Raw genomic sequence first — 19,543 nt, 5'->3', positions numbered from 1 at the left:
CTGCCTTAAGGTTTTTGTCGAGTATTTCCTGTTTTATTTCAGTCAATGGGAATGTTGTGACTGCCTTTCATACATGAACATGAGAAATAGAATAGATTTGTGCAATTGAACCTTTCCTTTTTTCCACATAATCGTAACTGATCTCCAGATTCCCTGAGTAAATGTCTGTCTTCAACTTTATGAAAATGGAACAACACCTCTGGGCTAGAGAATTCCAAAGGTCCACAACTCTTCATTGAAGTGGTTTTTTAATGTCTCCATTCCAACTGAAGTGGTCTGTAGTGCTAAAAGCCTGAATATGTAAAAGATATTCCATTGCAGCAGAAGCAACCTTCTGTAGCTTGAATATATCAAGCTCATTCAGTATTTTGCACCTCTTCTTTTTTTTCAACTAGATCATCTTTCTCTGTCCTCAACTCCAGAAAACATTTTTGAGACAGTTTATTCAGCCTCATCACAGACCAAAGTAATGAGCTTTCACTTGATTAGAATCATATGCCACAAGAGAACCTTTTTGGCAAATCAAGTTTATGCTGATTTATCTGCCTTAATCTTGTTTTTAGCACTCAGCTCAAATGAGAATTTGCAAAGTTTAAGATTAAGACTCAAAATTTGAGGTTTTGTCTCTAACATCCTTGTGGCCAGTGCAATACAGGTTTCTGTCATCCCTTCTAAACCATGGGCCCATGTTACATCCCCTTCACCTAGGGGAAGAGCTTCTTTCTATTCACCATGTCTACAGCCCTCCATCTTGGACACTAATCAAGTTCTCTCTCTATCTTTGCTCCTAAACAATCAGAGCTTAACCAGCCCCTCAGAATGAGCAAAAAAATTACAGCACAGGAACAGGCCTTTTGGCCCTCCGAGCCTGTACCAATCAAGATCCTATCTAAACCTGTCACCTATTTTCCAAGGGTCTGTATCCCTCTGCTCCCTGCCCATTCATGTATCTGCCTGGATACATCTTAAATGACACTATTGTGCTTGCCTCTACCACCTCTGCTAGCAAAGCATTCCAGGCTCCCACCATCCTCTGCATAAAGAACTTCTGCAAACATATCTCCCTTAAACTTTCCCCTCATCTTGCAATTGTGACCCCTAGTAAATGAGACCACTGTTGGGTGGAGGTGTTGCAAAGCTTCTTGCTATCCACACTATCTATACATGATTTTGTAGCCCTCAATCAGGTCCCCCTTCAATCTGTCTTTCTAATGAAAATAATCGTAATCTACTCAACCCCCTCCATGGCTAGCACCCTCTAAACCAGGCAACATCCAAGTGAACCTCCTCTGCACCTTCTCCAAAGAACATCCTTTCGGTAATGTGGCAACAAGGACTGTACACAGTATTTCAAATGTGGCTGAACCAAAGTCTTGCACAACTGCAGTGTGACCTGACAACTCTTGTACTCAGTACCCTGTCTGATGAATGAAAGCATGGTGGTATGCCTCCTTGACAACTCTATCCACCTGCATTGCCACCTTTATGGTACAATGGACCTGAACGCCCAGATCTCTCCCTGCAACAGTTTTCTCTAGGGCATTTCCATTTATTGTATAGTTAGCTCTTCAAAGCTGAAATGCTCAGTCCAGGGCAACATCTGGTGAATCACCTTTGCACCATCTTCAGTGCAATCTCATCTTTCCCACAGTAAGAGGCCACAGCTGGAGGACTGTGCAGTTGTGGCCACAACAAGTTTCTGCACAGCTCCAACATAATCTCCCCATCTGGATGTGTTTGCTCACTGAGCTGGAAGGTTAGTTTGCAGATGTTGCATCGCCATTCTAAGTAACATCAGGTGAGCCTTGGACATGCTGGTGTTATGCCCTGCTTTCTATTTATCTGGCTAGGTTTCTTTAGGTAGTACCTGTTTCCTTAGGCATTCATGCAGGAAGTACAGCTGTTCATGGGTGGCACTCTGTCAGATGGCATTGGTTTCCTATCTTCAGGCCAGTTTTAGCATATTGCTAGGACCTATGGGTGCAATATGCTAAAACTGGCCTGAAGATGGGAAACCAGTGCCACCCGCAAACAGCTGTAATTCCTGCATGGATGCCTAAGGAAACAGGTACTACCTAAAGAAACCTAACCAGATAAATAGAAAGTAGGACATAACACCAGTGCTTCATCGGAGGCTCACTGTTACTAGAATGGTGACGAAATGTCTGAACTAACCTTCCAGCTCAGTGAGCAAACTCACATCCAGAACCTCAACCCGAGTTACAAATCTTCTCTCAACTTGCTATAATCTCCCCATGTTTATAATCTGTGCTGCAACTATGATGGCACACAAGATACTTGCCTTTAACCTTTTTATTAGCCTCTCCTGCCTCTTTCAGGGATTTACTGACTCACCAAGATTTGAGTTTCCTTGTGTCGTGCCAATCACTGAGTAATCCCTTGTCATTTTTCCTAAAATGCTTCACCTCAACTGGTCAGTGTTAAATCCCCATGTACCATGAGATATGACATCCCCTATCTGATCAATCCATCTATTGTCCTGTAACTTAACAATCATACTCATTATCAACAGCCAGTAGCTAATCTTTGTAACTTCCAACCCCTCACCACTATTCTTGTGTGCATCTAATACACTGCCTCCAACATGCCATGTTATCCTGGATCTGAGTGAAGTGTAATTGTTAATTGCCCATATGGCTCTTTTTCAAAAGCTTTGCAATCCATATGAACCACATCAACTAGATGACCCTAATCTTGGCCACCTCTTCAAAATTCTGCCAGAGTTGCTAGGCATAACCTGTCTGAGAGCCGTATTAAACATGCTTATTCAAAACTTCTCTCTCCAAATAGAGATTGTTTTTCTCTATCTCATTCAGAATTTTCTCTGGTAGTTTCCCTCTGTCACAGTCGAAGTGATTTTGTACTCCAGGTCTTCATTGTGGCCAGAGAGGAACTAAAATTTTGGGTCAATGCTCCTGTCTTTCTTTCCTTCCACAACCTGGGATATATCATCCAGTCCTGGTGATCTGTCCAATTTTAAACCTGCAAATGCCTCCAATTCTTCACTCCCTATATCAACCTGCTCAAGAAACGTAGTCCATCTTTCCAAGTTTTGTCTCTGCATGATTCTCTTCTTCTTGTGTAGATAGTGGTGAAATAGTTGTTTAGCACCAAATGCCCTCTAGTCCCATGCATTGATTCCTCCCTTGGTCCCTAATAGGCCTAATCTTCTCCTGTGTATTTTTTTAAGACCACAGATGACTCCTGCACTACCTGCAAGTCTCATTGAATGCTTGGTGGTCACCCATTTGCTTCTTTCCTCCAGACCCTTGACTACATCTCCAAACACATCTCTTAATCCTTTGTGGATGTACCAGAGTGCCTTCAGCTACACTTGAAGCTCCTAAGCCTGGAGCTGGAGTACCTCACGCTCTCAAGATCATCTGAGGCACCACTAGGACCCATGCCTTCCACATATGATAGGACCTGCATAGCCTTTGGCTGACCTCCTCTGCCATTACTTAAGAGGAAAGTTAGTTCAAGTTTACTTGCTAACTTTCTAATTACTTAGATTCGACTGGCCACTTGACCCTCTTGCCTCCTTTTTTACTCTGACTTTTACTTATCCTTGGTGCTTCTCAGTTAATCTCTAGCTCTTGGACCTTAATCAGACAGCACAGAACCCCTTTGGTCCAACTCAACTTGGTCAGCATGGATTTTCCCAACTAAACTAGTCCCATTTGGCCCATGTCCCTCCTTCCTATTCATGTACCCATCCAGATGCTTTTCAAATGTAACTGTACCAGCTGTTGACCAGTTCATCTGGCAGCTCATTCTGTACATGCACCACCCATTGTGTGGAAAATGTTGCCCCTTAGGCCCTCTTTAAATCTCTTTCCCCTCTCTCCTTAAACCTATGCCTTCTAGTTTTGGGCTCCCCTGTACTGGGGAAAAGGCTTGGCTGTTCACCCAATCCATACCCCTCATGACTTTAAGGTTGCTCGTCAGCCTCTGCTCCAGGGAAAATGGCACTAGCCTGTTTGCCCTCTCCCTGGAGCTCAAATCCTCTAATCCTGGCAATATCATTCTAAATTTTTTCTGTACACTTTGCAGTTTAACAACACCCTTCTACAGAAGGGCAACCAGAGTTGTATTTAATATTCTAAAAGTGGCCTCACCAACATCCTGTACAATGTCAACATGACGTCCCAATTCCATGCTGTGACCAATGAAGGCAAGTGTGCTGCATGCAGCCTTTCAACCTGTCTACCTTCAACTCCACTTTGAAGGAACTATGAACCTTTGTCCTTGGGTCTCTATTTGGCAGCACTCCTAACTGCTAAATGTAAAAGTTCTGACCTTTTTTGGTTCACTCAAATGTAACACCTCATTAGTCTAACTAAAACTCTATCTCTCCCACCCCTCAGCCCATTAGTCCATCTGATCAAGATCCTGTTCCTTTATTCATAGATGAGGGTGTTGCTGGCCAGGCCAGCATTTATTGCCCATTCTTAATTGCTCAGAGGGAAGTTACAAATCAACCACATTGCTGGCCTGGAGTCATATGTAGGCCAAACTGGGTAAGGATGGCAGCTTCTTTCCTTAAAGACATTAATGAACCAGATGGGTTTTCCAACAATTGACAATGGATTAGTGGTCATCATTACTCTTAGTTCCAGATTGTTTCTAGATTGGGTTACCCAGCATGGGTTAGTACCTGGGACTTCAATGTTGTGGCCATTTCGGAGACATGGATAGAGCAGGGTCAGGAATGGTTGTTGCAGGTTCCAGGATTTGCTTCTTTCAGTAAGAACAGAAGATGGTAAAAGGGGTGGAGGTGTGGCATTGTTGGTCAAGGACTATTACAGTTGCAGAAAGGATGTTTGGGGACTAGTCAACTGAGGTAGTATGGGCTGAGGTCAGAAACAGGAAAGGAGAGGTCACCCTGTTGGGAGTTTTCTATAGGCCTCCGAATAGTTCCAGGAAAGGATAGCAAAGATGATTCTTGATAGGAGTGAGAGACAGGGTAGTTGTCTTGGGGGACTTCAACTGTCCAAATATTGACTGGGAACACTATAGTTTGAGTACTATAGATGGGTCAGTTTTTGTCCAGTGTGCGCAGGAGGGCTTCCTGACAGTAGTAGATAGGCCAACAAGGGGCAAAGCCACATTAGATTGGTACTGGGAAATGAGCCTGACCGTGTTAGATTTGGAAGTAGGTGAGCACTTTGGTGATAGCAATCACAATTCTGTTATGGTCACTTTAGTGACAGAAAGGGATAGGTGTATACCACTGGGCAAGAGTTATAGCTGGGGGAAAAGCAATTACGATGAGATTGGCAAGATTTAGGAAGCATAGGATGGGGAAGGAAACTGCAGGGGATGGGCACAGTAGAAACATGGAGCTTTTTCAAGGAAAAAATCCAGTGTCCTAGATAAGTATGTACCTGTCAGGCAGGGAGGACGCTGTAGAGTATGGGAGCAATGGTTTACAAAGGACGTGAAATTCTTCAAGAAGAAGGCTTATGTTAGGATGAGATGTGAAGGCTCAGTTAGGGCACTTGAGGGCTATGGGTAGCCAGGAAAGACCTAAAGAGAGCTCAGAGCCAGGAGGAGACATAAGTTGTTGGCAGATAGGATCAAGGTAAACCCTAAGGCTTTCTATCAGTATTTAAGGAATAAAAGAATGATGAAAGTAAGATTAGGCCCAATCAAGGATAGTAGTGGGAAGTTGTGTGGAGTCAGATGAGATAGGGGAGGTGCTAAATGAATTTTTTTGTCACTTTCTAGAGTGAATACTGTCAATGTTCTCAAGGAGAATACTGAGATACAGGCTACTAGACTAAGTGGGATTGAGGTTCACAAGGAAGAGGTATTGAAATCCTAGAGGGTGAAGATAGCTAAGTCCCCTGAGCCGGATGGGATTTATCCTAGCTTCCTCTGGGAAGCCAGGGAGGAGATTGCTGAGCCTTTGGCACTGATCTTTAACTCGTCATTGTCTACAGGAATAGTGCCAGATGACTGGAGGATAGCAAATGTGGTTCCCCTCTTCAAGAAGGGGAGTAGAGACAACCCTGGCAATTATAGACCAGTGAGCCTTACCTCAGTTGTTGGTAAAGTGTTTAAGGTTGTAAGGGATAGGATTGATAATCATCTAGAAAAGAATAATTTGATTAGAGATAGTCAGCATGGTTTTGTGAAGGGAATGTCGTGCCTCTCAAACCTTAGTTCTTTGAGAAGGTGACCAAACAGGTAGATGAGAGTAAACCGGTTGTGGTGTATATGGATTTCAGCAAGTGTTCGATAAGGTTCCCCACAATAGGCTACTCCACAAAATGTGGAGGAATGGAATTGTGGGAGATATAGCAGTTTGGATCAGAAATTGGCTTGTTGAAAGAAGACAGGGTGGTGGTTGACAGGAAATGTTCATCCCGGAGACCAGTTAGTGGTGGTGTACTACAAGGGTCGGTGTTGGGTCCACTGCTGTTTGTCACTTTTTTATAAATGACCTGGATGAGGGCTTGGAAGGATGTTAGTAAATTTGCAGATGACACTAAGGTTGGAGTTGTGGATAGTGACAAAGGATGCTGTAGGTTGCAGAGAGACTTAGATAAGCTGCAGAGCTGGGCTGAGAGGTGGCAAATGGAGTTTAATGCAGACAAGTGTGAGGTGATGCACTTTGGTAGGAGTAACCAGAAGGCGAAGTACAGGGCTAATGGTAAGATTCTTAGTAGTGTAGATGAGCAGAGAGATCTTGGTGTCTATGTATGTAGATCCTTGAAAGTTGCCACCCAGGTTGACAGGGCTGTTGAGAAGGCATAGTGTTTAGCTTTTAAGAGGGATTGAGTACTGGAACCAAGAGGTTATGGTGAAGCTGCAAAAATCTGGTGTGGCCACACTTGGAGTATTATGTACAGTTCTGGTCACCGTATTATAAGAAGGATGTGGAAGCTTTGGAAAGGGTGCAGAAGAGATATACTAGGATGTTGCCTGTATGGAGGGAAGGCCTTACGAAGAAAGGCTGAGTGACTGAGGCTGTTTTCATTAGAGAAGAAGGTTGAGAGGTGATTTAATTGAAACATATAAAATAATCAGAGGGTTGGATAGGGAGAGCCTTTTTCCTAGGATGGTGAGCACGAGGGGGCATAGCTTTAAATTGAGGGGTGAAAGATACTGGACAGATGTCAGGTAGTTTCTTTACTCAGTAGTAACAGAATGCAATGCTTTGCCTGCAATGGTAGTAGATTTGCCAACTCTAGGTACATTTAAGTCATCATTGGATAAGCATGTGGACATACATGGAATAGTGTCAGTTAGATGGGCTTGAGATCAGTGTGACAGGTCAGCACAACATTGAGGGCTGAAGGGCCTGTACTGTGCTATTATGTTCTATTTATTGAATTCTAATTTGATCCCAGGTACCCAGAACTTTATCAGTCTCTGGATTAACAGCCCAGTGATAATACCACTGGGCCATTGCCTCTATTGTAATCTGAGAATCTTAACAACTGCCCACTACCATCTATTTTGTCATCTGCAGACTTCCTTCTGTATTCACATCCAAAGTGTTTATCTAAATGACAAAGCAATGTACTGAGCACTGATCCTTGTGGCACACTGCTGGTCACACCTGCAGGGGGGAAGGAAACAAGCTGAGGTTTGGAACTGCTTTGCAGAACACTACTCAGTTTGCACTAAACAACTATACCTCCCAGTTGCAAACCATTTGAACTCCCCCTCCCACATATTCTGCTTGGGAATCCTGCAGACCAATGGTATCAATCTTCACCCCCCTGCATCCCAAAACCAGCCCAGCTCATCCTGACCTCCCTAACCTGACCTTACACTGTGTGTGTGCCCCTCAGGCCCCCATCTCCTACATACTAACCTCACCCCACCCCCTTGACCTGTCTGTCCTCCCTGGACTGAGCTATTCCTCTGCATAGACTTGCAATGTCAGCTCGCCTGCTGTGTTCTTGTTGCTTGGCCAGCTGTGTTCATCTAGCTCTACACCTCACTTTAAGAAAGTGACATGTCATTAAGGGTATTGACAGGGGCCAGTTTACCAAAACAAGTAAAAAAAGCCCTCATCTGAGGTGGCTGAGACCCAGCGATTCTTCTGTCTTGGAAACAACTATCTGGATAGCAAAAGTACCATAGCACAACTGGTTAATATTTGAGATAATGTTCACTCCAGATGCTGGAGAATCCAAGATAGCGAAGCTGGATGAACATAGCAGGCCAAGCAGCATCTCGGGAGAATAAAACCCCTATTTCTGATGGAAGAATTGACAGAATGCATTCCTGAAGGAAGATGACAATATTCCAGAAGACATGTAACCTGGCTGTAGTTTTGAGGGACTAACTTGTGGGATTTGTATTTACTGGAAGAGCATACCATTAGACTGTCTTTAAATTTGCAGCTGTTACTAGTTAGGATTTATTCCACTAATGGTTGAGTTAGCTTGTTTGCCATTGGTTAGATAAATTTATTTTTTATTTTAAAGTGGGTGTCAGATCTTTATTTAACAACTGGGTGTTGTTAACATGCAAGTTACACCGCTTTTCTCACACCTTTTGACAGGTGCTCCTCCTTGGGGTGTTTGTTTTTAAGTTCATGAGGGTGGTGTGGTTCAATCTCCACTTTATAAACACTACTGTTGTCCCTTATTACTCACCCAGGATGATTGGGCCTCACTTTTCATTCCACTAGCCTCTGCATTCAAAGGATCATTCTCCACCATTTCCAACAACTCAAGAAGAACACTACCTCACACATCCTCTTCCAATCTGCATTTTGCCAGGATTAAAGTATCTTCTGGGGCATACCCCAGTCTGTTCATCAACCACTAACAGCATGCCACACCACCACCATTCAAGGTCCTAAACAGGCTTTCCATGTGAAGTAGCATTTCATTACACTTCCTCCACTCTTCTGGATTGTACTGTATTCTATTCACCCCCTGCTGCAACCATGGCCTGCTGTACATTGGAGAAATCAAACTCGAACTAGATGATGGCTTTGTAGAACACCTCCAGTCTGCGCACAAACATGAGAGCAACATTGATGCTGCCAGTCATTTTAATATGCCCAGATAATAGTGTGAAGCTAGATGAACACAGCAGGCCAAGCAGCATCTCAGGAGCACAAAAGCTGATGTTTCAGGCCTAGACCCTTTATCAGACCATCTGATGAAGGGTCTACGCCCACAACATCAGCTTTTGTGCTCCTGAGATGCTGCTTGGCCTGCTGTGTTCATCCAGCTTCACACTTTATTATCTTGGATTCTCCAGCATCTGCAGTTAACATTAAAATCAGTGATAATGGGAATATGCCCACTTGTCTGTCCTCAGCATGCTTCAGTGTTCTAGTAAATCACCATGCAAACTAGAAGATCAACAGCTCAGCTTCAGACTAAGCACCCTTACAGCCTCTTGGACTTGATATCAAGTTCAATTCTTCATTTTCCCATTCTTCCCTTTCTATTTTCTTTTAGCTTTTTCCCAGGCCTGGCAGTTAGACACACTATTGTTCTGTCATTGTCACATTCTGGTTACTTATTCTGAAAGTATCAACATCTTTTCTGATCCAGATTCTCTTCCCCTTCCCCCTCCACTCTCCTCCTATCACACCCTGCAAAAAAAACATAAATGCTGCCCCCTCCACTCTTCACTTTTGATACTGAAGGTTCATCTACACTTGCAGGAGCTTGCTATCTCACCATGCATGCTGTGTGACCTGCAGCATTGTCAGTGAAACTAAAAGCTTGTGTCTCAGCTGTGGATGGTTCTTTTCAGATTAAGAACTCTAGAGAATGACAAAAACTTGAGGGTCCCATTATTTACTGTGCTCTATCGTGAGAGAATAATCCAGGAAAGTCTATTGAGAACTGGCGTTCATCTTAAAGCTTGGATTAAAAGCTGTTTTTAATTGAAATCTCCATGGTGACAGAAATGCATACAAGTTAATAATTGGCTTTCTATATATCAAAGTAATCAGTTACCAACAGGGAAAACCAGAAACCCAACTTGAACAAATAATGAAATATTATATAAGTAAGTCTGTTTGCATCACATCTCACCCCCTCCCCAAAGAAGAAGAATTAAAAATGTATCCTAAAGGAGCATTTTCACGATGCATAAAGTCTTTACCTTAATCACCATAATTATATGGAAACATTAATTATGCAATCACATGGCAGTCATTTTTACATTTCTTGCAGTCTCTGACACTTATACTGTCGATTAAAGAGCCTGTGATGACCTCTTCTTTTGGCCCCTGAATGATTTTCAAATTACTGTAGCTGCAAAATTCAGTACCATTAAAGGATTGTGGTCCAAAAGAAGTGTCTACATTTGAAATTGTATGTTTCAACATAGTGTAAGATAGGACCAGATTCAATGTCTTGTTTGAATGCTGTTCTCCAGTTGTAGTATAGAATATGAATCAGCTTTTGTATCATGTTCACTTTATCATAAGTCACAAACTATTTATTTTTGTTTGGTTTTGCTGTCATTGTGATAGATGAGCACCAGCTGTACCTTGAGATGCACTGTGAATTAACTTAGTTCACTGTATGTCATTGCCTTCCCATTGGTCCCCATACTGGATCATAAGAAAAATCTGTCAATAATGCATAAATCTTGTTTTACCCTAAAGTCCAGTTTAAAAAGCTGTTAGTGAAATAGATCACTATGGCTTCTGAAATGTTTAAAGTTAATAATTAATTTCAGATGCACAGGAAACCATCTCCCCCGCCCCAAAACAAATGGCTGCCTGCTCAGACCAGAAGTCTAAATTCACAGCAACCCCGAACAGAACAGTTGGCCTGTGAGTCATATAGCTGGAGTCCAGATTTCCTACAAGTCCCTGTTTTGAATAGTTAAGCCTTGTCCGTGACTAGCCTAGTATAAATATGTTGCCATGGGAAGCGTTGCATATGCTTGGTGATAAAGAGACTTTGTACATAGAACATAGAAAAGTACAGCACAGTACAGGCCCTTCAGCCCACGATGTTGTGCCGTGGAATAACCCTAATCCAAAAATAAAATAACCTAACCTACACTCCCCTCAATTCGCTGCTGTCCATGTGCATGTCCAGCAGTTGCTTAAATGTCACTAATGACTCTGCTTCCATGACTACCACTGGCAAAGTATTCCATGCACTCTCAACTCTCTGGGTGAAGAACCTCCCTCTGACGTCTCCTCCATACCTTCCCCCAACACCTTTAAAACTATGACCCCTCGTGGCAGTCAATCATGCCCTGGGGAAAAGTCTCTGGCTATCGACTCTATCTATGCCTCTCATTACCTTGTACACCTCGATCAAGTCACCTCTCTTCCTCCTTCTCTTCAGAGAGAAAAGTCCGAGCTCGGTCAACCTCTCCTCATAAGACAAGCCCCTCCACTTCAGGCAGCATCCTTGTAAACTTTGCACCCTCTCTAAAGCCTCCACGTCTTTCCTATAATAGGGGGTGACCAGAACTGGACACAATATTCCAAGTGTGGTCTCACCAGGGTTTTGTAGAGCTGTAGCATAACCTCGCAGCTCTTAAACTCGATCCCCCTGTTAATGAAAGCCAAAACACCATATGCTTTAACAACCTTATCCACTTGGGCGGCAACTTTGAGGGAGCTATGCACTTGAACGCCAAGATCCTGCTGTTCCTCCACACTGCTGAGAAACCTGCCTTTAATCCTATATTCAGCATTTAAGTTTGACCTTCCAAAATGCATCACTTTGCATTTATCCAGGCTGAACTCCATCTGCCATTTCTCACCCCATCTCTGCATTCTGTCAAAGTCTCGCTGAGCCTGCAATAGCCCTTGATACTATCAACGGCACCTCCAACCCTTGTCATCAGCAAACATACTAGCCCACCCCTCAACCTCCACATCCAAGTCATTTATAAAAACTACAAAGAGCAGAGGTCCAAGAGCAGAGCCCTGTGGGACAGTACTCAGCACTGACCTCCAGGCAGAATACTTACCATCTACAACCACTCTCTGCCTCCTGTCAGCCAACCAACTCTGAATCCATTGTACTGGTGAGGAGAGGCTTGTGTGCTCCCACTCAACTGGCTCCTGTTAAAAGGTATAGATGCTGTAGTCCCAGAGGACTGTAGGGTTGCTTTCTGAGAGAGATGATTGGTGAACACTTCTTTTTTTAAACTGAAGGTCGCCATCCCTCAGGAAAGAAGCAAGATTGAGAAGACAGGGCCTTCATACTCACCTGGGAGTTGAAGTGAAAGCAGGAGTTGATAAGCAGACTTACTACTACACATCTCCTCTGTTAAGTGAATGATAGACCTTTTGAATACTGTGGTTTTGTCTTTTCATTAATATTTTTAAACCGTTTTTTTGCAAAGGTGTTTTTTGGGTTAATAAGGCACTAAAATGAATTCTTGTCGAGCTTGTAGTAACATTGTTTACTGATCAAGGTGTCGTATGCTTTCAGGCACAAACACGAGTCAAGTTGAACTTTCTAGATCACATAGCCAAATTCTGGGAACTGCAGGGATCTACACTGAAAATTCCGCATGTGGAGAGGAAAATGTTGGATTTGTACACGCTCAGTAAGGTTAGGTCTTCAGCTCTCCTAGAGAAACAATTCTCTATATTCATCTAATTTTTCTGAATAATGAGAACAATAAAAACAAAAGTTAAATACAGTAATCTATTGTTGAAGTGCCTCGTATGTATCTGAATGCTATCCCTGGCTCTGTGGTGTCTTCATTTCAGGTTGCTGTTCTCTTGTTTGTTGCCAAACCTTGACAGGGCACTATATGGACTTTTAGACCAGGCCATAAACCATGCTTCGATTCCTTGTTGATCACCAACCTCCAGTCTTGTTTTGCCAGTTCCCAGCTGATTTAAATTACTTGCAAATGATGACAAGTCGCAAGCTACAGTTTTCGCTTCTATAAGCATTTGCAGGGGATCCACTTTCTGTTTGTAGCCCTATTCCCACTAAACTCCTGACCACCTTTTTTTCCCCTTCTGACCTCTTGTGATAGTGTTTATAGTAAATTGTACCTTTTTACATGTACGATCTACCCATTTTAAATATGCCTGTCATCACACCTTTTCTTGAATTGAGGCTTGTCACCCTTAACTAGCTATCCAGTCTTTTCCTCGAGTCTTTGAAAATGTCAATTCACAATTCTGTATCCATCTTTTCTGCACTTACTGTGTTTTTGAAATGTCCAGTTGGATTTCTGCTGTTGCTATCTTGACTCTGAAACAGAAATCTGATTATAGATAGGTCTTTTGGTTAAGCAAAGATATTAAGGGATCCAGGCAAAGGCAGGTGTATGGAGTTTGGCCCTAGATCAGTCATAATCTCCATTGAATGGCAGTACAGGCCCAAAGGCTGAATGACCTGCTGTTCCTATGACTAATCAAAGTCAAAGTTACATTGCGTCTGATTACGTGCGCTCATCATCTGTATAGCGTCTTGCCAATTTTTTTAGTTCTTCCCGTAAGAGGTCGGGTTTCTATTGCTACTTCATTCAACATGTGGCAAATTTTTGACTACTCTCACAACCTACCTATACCCATTAAGACTTCTTAACTTATTTTGATAGCTTACTTTCTTATCCATTTTTGTCATCAGCAAATTTACCAACCATTCAAGTCATTGATACAGATGGTCTGATTGTCTTGCTGTAAATTGAGGCCCCATAACTGCTCCCTGTGACTGTCTACTGTTGCATCTTGCCAATTTTGAGTCCTTTAATTGTGACTGTATCCTGTCAGCTAACCAATCCTTAATCCACTAATCATTCCTGCCCCCACACCATTTTTGGTAATAACCTTGTGATACAACACCTTGTCAAATGCCTATTTGAAACATACAGATTATGCTTTGCACGTTGCTAGTTACATCAGAAATGCTAATTACTTTCATACAACTTTTTGTTTTGCAAAACCAAACTCTTGACTTTTCCTGATCCCATTATGATTTTCACAATCGGTAATTTCAATTTATAGTTAGTTCTATTAACATAATTAAATGCTGCAAGGTGTTTTAAGAGGAATATTATCAAAACTGACACCAAAAGCTTCATAGATAATGGGAACTGCAGATGCTGGAGATTCCAAGATAATAAAATGTGAGGCTGGATGAACACAGCAGGCCAAGCAGCATCTCAGGAGCACAAAAGCTGACGTTTCGGGCCTAGACCCTTCATCAGAGAGGGGGTTGGGGGGAGGGAACTGGAATAAATAGGGAGAGAGGGGGAGGCGGACCAAAGATGGAGAGTAAAGAAGATAGGTGGAGAGGGTGTAGGTAGGGAGGGGATAGGTCAGTCCAGGGAAGACGGACAGGTCAAGGAGGTGGGATGAGGTTAGTAGGTAGCTGGGGGTGCGGCTTGGGGTGGGAGGAAGGGATGGGTGAGAGGAAGAACCGGTTAGGGAGGCAGAGACAGGTTGGACTGGTTTTGGGATGCAGTGGGTGGGGGGAAGAGCTGGGCTGGTTGTGTGGTGCAGTGGGGGGAGGGGATGAACTGGGCTGGTTTAGGGATGCAGTAGGGGAAGGGGAGATTTTGAAACTGGTGAAGTCCACACTGATACCATATGGCTGCAGGGTTCCCAGGCGGAATATGAGTTGCTGTTCCTGCAACCTTCGGGTGGCATCATTGTGGCAGTGCAGGAGGCCCATGACCAAGACCAAAAGCTTCATCATTGCTAAGGATTTAAGGATCATCTTAAAGCAGAAAAGTGAAGTAGAGAATATGACAGTAGAGAGGGAATTCCAGTAGCTAAGGTCTTGTCATCTCAGAACAATTAAAATTAAAATCAAAATCAGGAATGGGTAAGAAACAAAGTGAGGAGAACAGATCTCAATTATATAGGAGCAGGAACTAAAGTCATTGCAGGATATCCTTTTAGCTAAACTGACAGGAGAACAGAACTAGGTGAGAGCAGTTTCACTCAGGTGGCCACCAAAAATTTGAAGATGGCGTGGTCAATTTGGCAGAAGGTATAAAAGTGTTGAGAAGCAAAAGGTAACCATTTGCACAATGTCATTTGACCTTGATTAGTCATAGGAACAGAAGTAGGTCATTCAGCCCCTTGGGCCTGTTCTGCCATTCAATGAGATCATGACTGATCTGTGGCCTAATTCCATGCATACACCTTTATTCGTATCCTTTAATATCTTTTGCCACTTCAACATGCCACCTTGTTTCCTGGCCAACGCCTGTTTCAGGCTTGCTGCGGTAGCCTAGCAAAGTTCAGCGCAAGCTGGAAGCACCGCAACAAAAACAGATTGCTGGAAAAGCTGCACAGGTCTGGCAGCATCTGTGAAGCGAAAAAACAGGTTAATGTTTTGGGTCCGGTGACCCTTCTTCAGGACTGCTAGAAGAACAGTACCTCATTTCTGCTTGAGATCGCCACAGCCTTCTGGACTCAACATCGAATTTGAAAACTCTAGGGCTTTAGCTTCTCCCATGTTCTCACCTGCTAACCCCACATTCCCAGGCCTTGTTATCATATCGCCTGCTATTGCACTCATCCCAAACCCTGCATTAAAAAACATTTTCCGAGCTATCATCAGTTCTGGGGAAGGGTCATTGGACTCAACACATTATCTTTTGATTTCTCTACACCGGTATTTCCAGACCTTCTGAGCTTTTCCAGCAGTTCCTATTTTTTTGTTATAAATTTGGGTACCCTGGTTTGCAAATCACTGTTAATATGCAGTTTTAGCAAGTGATTAAGAACTTGGGGGAATGGAATTTAAAAGAAAGGAGATGTTACTGCAGCTACATGGTGCTTTGCAAAGTCCATATCTGGAATATGGTGTACAATTTTGCTCTTATTTTTGAGAAAAATTTGGAGGTAATTTGGAAGCAGTTTAGAGAAGGTTAACTCAACTCATGGGCTTTATCTCATTGAGGAAAGGTTGAACAATCTAGGTGTATGTTCCTTGGATTGTAGAAGACTAAGTGAAAAAATTATCTTATTGAAATGTATAAGAGCTTGAGGGGATTTGATCAGTTTGATAGAGGATGCTCCCTCTTGGGAGGGAAGCTAGAACTGGGGAACATAGTTTTATTTTTAAAAAGGTCTCTCTTTGGAGATGGAAAGTATTATTTTGCTCACTGTTGGGAATGTGTTTTTTGTCCTGAAAAAGCATTGGGGCCCGGGTTTTTAGTTCCACCTGGGGGGAAAAAGAAATTATCTTTTTGATAAGATAGTTGAGGGCTATTGAATACAGACAAAAATGAAATTAAGGCCACAACTAGATCAGCCATAATCTTAATTGAATGGTAGGCTGCATGGGTCAAACAACCTAATTTTCCATGTAGGTTCAATGTTACTGTGAATTCGATTACAATAAGATTTTTGCTTTTGCTCAAATTTGTTCAGTAGCTTCCTTCCTACTTGGCTTACGATGCAGCTAGCAGGTATCGAGTTTGAGTGCCGGCAGCTTGATACTTTAAGCTTAGCCATTGAATTGATTGGAGAATGAGCTGGGGAACTATTTTCTCAATGTAAAGCAGGCATCTAGTCTGGAAACTTGTCGCTTTATTTGCTGAGGAACTGTACTACTAATCAGTGGGAAATGAATTTTCTTCAGATTTATCTTGAATGGTTAAGCATTAAAAAATGAACTTTGCTCTTGCAGGTGGTTGCAAGTGAGGGCGGATTTGAAGTGTTGTGTAAGGAGAAAAAATGGGCCAAAGTAGCCAGTCGAATGAGTTACCCACAAGGAAAGGGCATTGGCTCGCTGTTACGGTCTCACTACGAGAGAATACTCTATCCCTATGAATTGTTTCAGTCAGGAGCCAGTCTCTCGGTAAGGATGAGACTTCATTTGTGCGCTTTCAAAACCCTCCACCACCATGGCTTTGCATGGAGTTTTCTCTTTCCCTTGGCCTGTGTTTTTTTTTCCCATTCCCCATCTTGCTGCTATGCTTGCTTCTGTTTTCAGGACAGATAATGAAATTGCTGGGATTTTTGTTTCCACTTGGGGAGCTGATTCCTCCTGGAAAAACCAAGGCTGACTTGACTTTCAGCATTTCTTAATAATTCTACCATTTATTTGTTTTGTAGACTGCTGAAAACTCTTCTGTGCAGATCTTTCCTAGCTCAGTGAAAACCTTGAATCAGGTAAGTGAACCCCTGCTTATCCCCCCCCCCCCCCCGGCTTTCCCCCCCACCCCAACTTGTAAGAAATTGGATTAATATCTTTATCAGAAGTAAACAAATGACCAGATGCCTTGTGTCCACAATGGATTTTAGTTTGTATAATGATCATAGGTTTGGCAGTTGTGTTCTGTTGATGTCAGACACTGCTCATCTTTACCTTTTGGTGTTCTGCGTTTGTGCTTCAGCCTACAGTTAATTGCTATTATCTTCACATTTGATTGTCAGAAGCAAGTTTTTAAATTTTAAATTTTCTAGCTACCGTCTGTTCTGAGGAAGGGTCACTGGACTTGAAACATTAACTCTGATTTTTTTCTTCACAGATGCTGCCAGACTTGCAGAGCTTTTCCAGCGACTTTTTGTTTTTTTGTGTTTTAAATTTTTTGTGCTCTGTTGTCATGTCCAGGTTAAAGGCAAAATTAATTGTCATGTGAACAAATTATGAAAGGAAAACATGATTGATAGATTAAGGCAGTGAAGGGTAAATGATCAAGAGACTACGTCTCAGTGAGACATAGACCAAATAAATAACAAATTAGTTTTACTGGAGAAGCCGTTTTCTTTTAAAAAGATTCATTGCAATGAGTAGTGTTAAGCATTAGCCACGTTTATCAGTATGAGTAAGCTTTAATATGACCAATGTTGATAAAACCAAATAAACAATTACCTTTTTAGAGCAGTAAAGGCATGTAGGGCAACTTCGGCACATGGAACGCATGTCATATTTGCGTTAATTAGGACACATGTATCAAAAGCTGTGCAAATGTCATCAAGTGCTGAACTTTTGGTTTCCAAAATTGAACAGCAGTTGGAGCCATCTGTAGTGCATCAGCAAGGCTGAAAGCTGCGTTGATGTAATGTGCAGAGAGGTTGTTACACAGCCAGTTAGGAGCATGGAGGTAGAAAGTGAATGGGTGATTGCGAGGCATTCTAAGGGAGCAGGTAGTATGAGCCCTTTCAAGATCCTGCTTGCTAATTGATCTTCTGCTTTAGAAATCTGAGAGGGCATTAGGTCCTTGGTGGAATGCAGTCACAGTTGGTTTTGTGGCGCCACTGGTGGCTCAGCTGTACAGGAGGGGATGAATAAGAAGGCAAGCGTTGTCATGTTTGCGGATAAGAGAACAGACACCTGTTTGGGTAACTGAACCTGATGAGTGGAAGAGAAAGATGGACTCAGTTGCGGTAAAATCTTGCATTGTATTCGGTGTTTCAAGAAGGTGCTGGGACATGGTGACACTTTGTATATAATGTTTAAAAAGACACTGAATTGTAAATTTATATGCATGTGACAATGAATCTAAAATCTCGTTGCCTGTCTGGTGACGGGGTCAAGGAGGTAACAGAGCAGCAGCATGAAGTCCTTTTTTGGGCAGAGTGTGAACAGTTCAAGGTAGTGGTCCACTTTGGTACAAGTAACTTTGGTAGGAAGGGAGATGAGATCCTGAAAGCAAATGACATGTTCTAGGAAGCAGAACGATAAGGAGTATGCCAAGATGGTAATCTCGATGACTCCAGACCCATCTGCTATCAAGTGGAGAACTAAGGGAATTGAGTGATTGAATACTTGATAGAAGAGTATTGGGTATAACACACAGGCTGCATCTTAGCAGGACTGTGGTGACATCCTTGCAGGGAAAGTCTATTAGTGCTGTTTTAGAGGCTATATCTGGATCCGGAGGAGGCAGGGTGGGGGTGGGATGGGGACGGGATGGACAGATGGACGGACTGTGAATCTGAAGGGAGCTCCAATCGACGGGAAACATTACTGTTAAAAGGAAATACAAAGCAAAAGTGGAAGCTGAGTAAAAGATGGATAAACATCAAAACCAAATGGAATAAAGAACAATGATAAACTAGAATTTAATGCATTCTTAATACAATAGCTGTTTACCTACATCATTCATTTGAATGCTATGAATCAACTGCTGTTACAGAGACATGCTTGCAAGGTGACCATGATTTGGGAGCAGAGTATCCAAGGATGTTCATATTAGGAGAGAGAAGCAAAAGAAAGGGTTGGTAAATCATGGTACAGATTGTGTACAGGTCACCAAACCGTACCAGGAATGTTGGCCACAGCATAAATTCAGAAATTCAAGATGTGTGCAAAGTGGCTAATAATATAATAATGGGCAACTTCAATTTACCCAGATTGGTTTAGTCAAATCTGCACGAATTCTGTGTGGGATGGATTTCAGAGGGCTAATTAATAACTAAGTATACAGGAGCCTATGGGGAATAGTAATGTGATAAAATCTTGCATTAAATTTGATTGCTGTATAGTTCATTCTGAAACTAGGGTCTGAAATTTGAAGGGAAATTTTAAAATGGATGGTGGAATGGAATAGTACAGTGAAAGATTTGACAGGAGACTAGCAAATGCTTGTATTTAAAGATTTAGACATGATCTATTACAAAATTCCCAAA

The 19,543-nt window shown here is 42.4% G+C and overlaps 1 protein-coding gene across 3 annotated transcripts in view; it reads left to right on the top strand.

Annotated features, from left to right (window-relative positions):
* Positions 1 to 19,543, top strand: part of kdm5a (lysine demethylase 5A) — a 210,290-nt gene that overhangs the window by 14,011 nt on the left and 176,736 nt on the right. The window contains exons 2-5 of one of the 3 annotated variants that reach the window (XM_048549593.2): positions 12,140 to 12,253; positions 12,420 to 12,542; positions 16,596 to 16,766; positions 17,024 to 17,080. In XM_048549593.2, coding sequence (XP_048405550.1) covers positions 12,516 to 12,542; positions 16,596 to 16,766; positions 17,024 to 17,080 — 255 coding nt within the window. In that variant the 5' untranslated portion in view covers positions 12,140 to 12,253; positions 12,420 to 12,515. The remainder of the gene's footprint in view (positions 1 to 12,139; positions 12,254 to 12,419; positions 12,543 to 16,595; positions 16,767 to 17,023; positions 17,081 to 19,543) is intronic. The other 2 variants (XM_048549592.2, XM_059652252.1) reach the window with 2 other exon arrangements.

The sequence above is a fragment of the Stegostoma tigrinum genome, chromosome 18 (assembly GCF_030684315.1).
Source record: "Stegostoma tigrinum isolate sSteTig4 chromosome 18, sSteTig4.hap1, whole genome shotgun sequence".
NCBI classification, from domain to species: domain Eukaryota; kingdom Metazoa; phylum Chordata; class Chondrichthyes; order Orectolobiformes; family Stegostomatidae; genus Stegostoma; species Stegostoma tigrinum.
The sequence above is the reverse complement of the archived record's forward strand: the minus strand, read 5'-3'. Positions and strand labels throughout refer to the sequence as shown.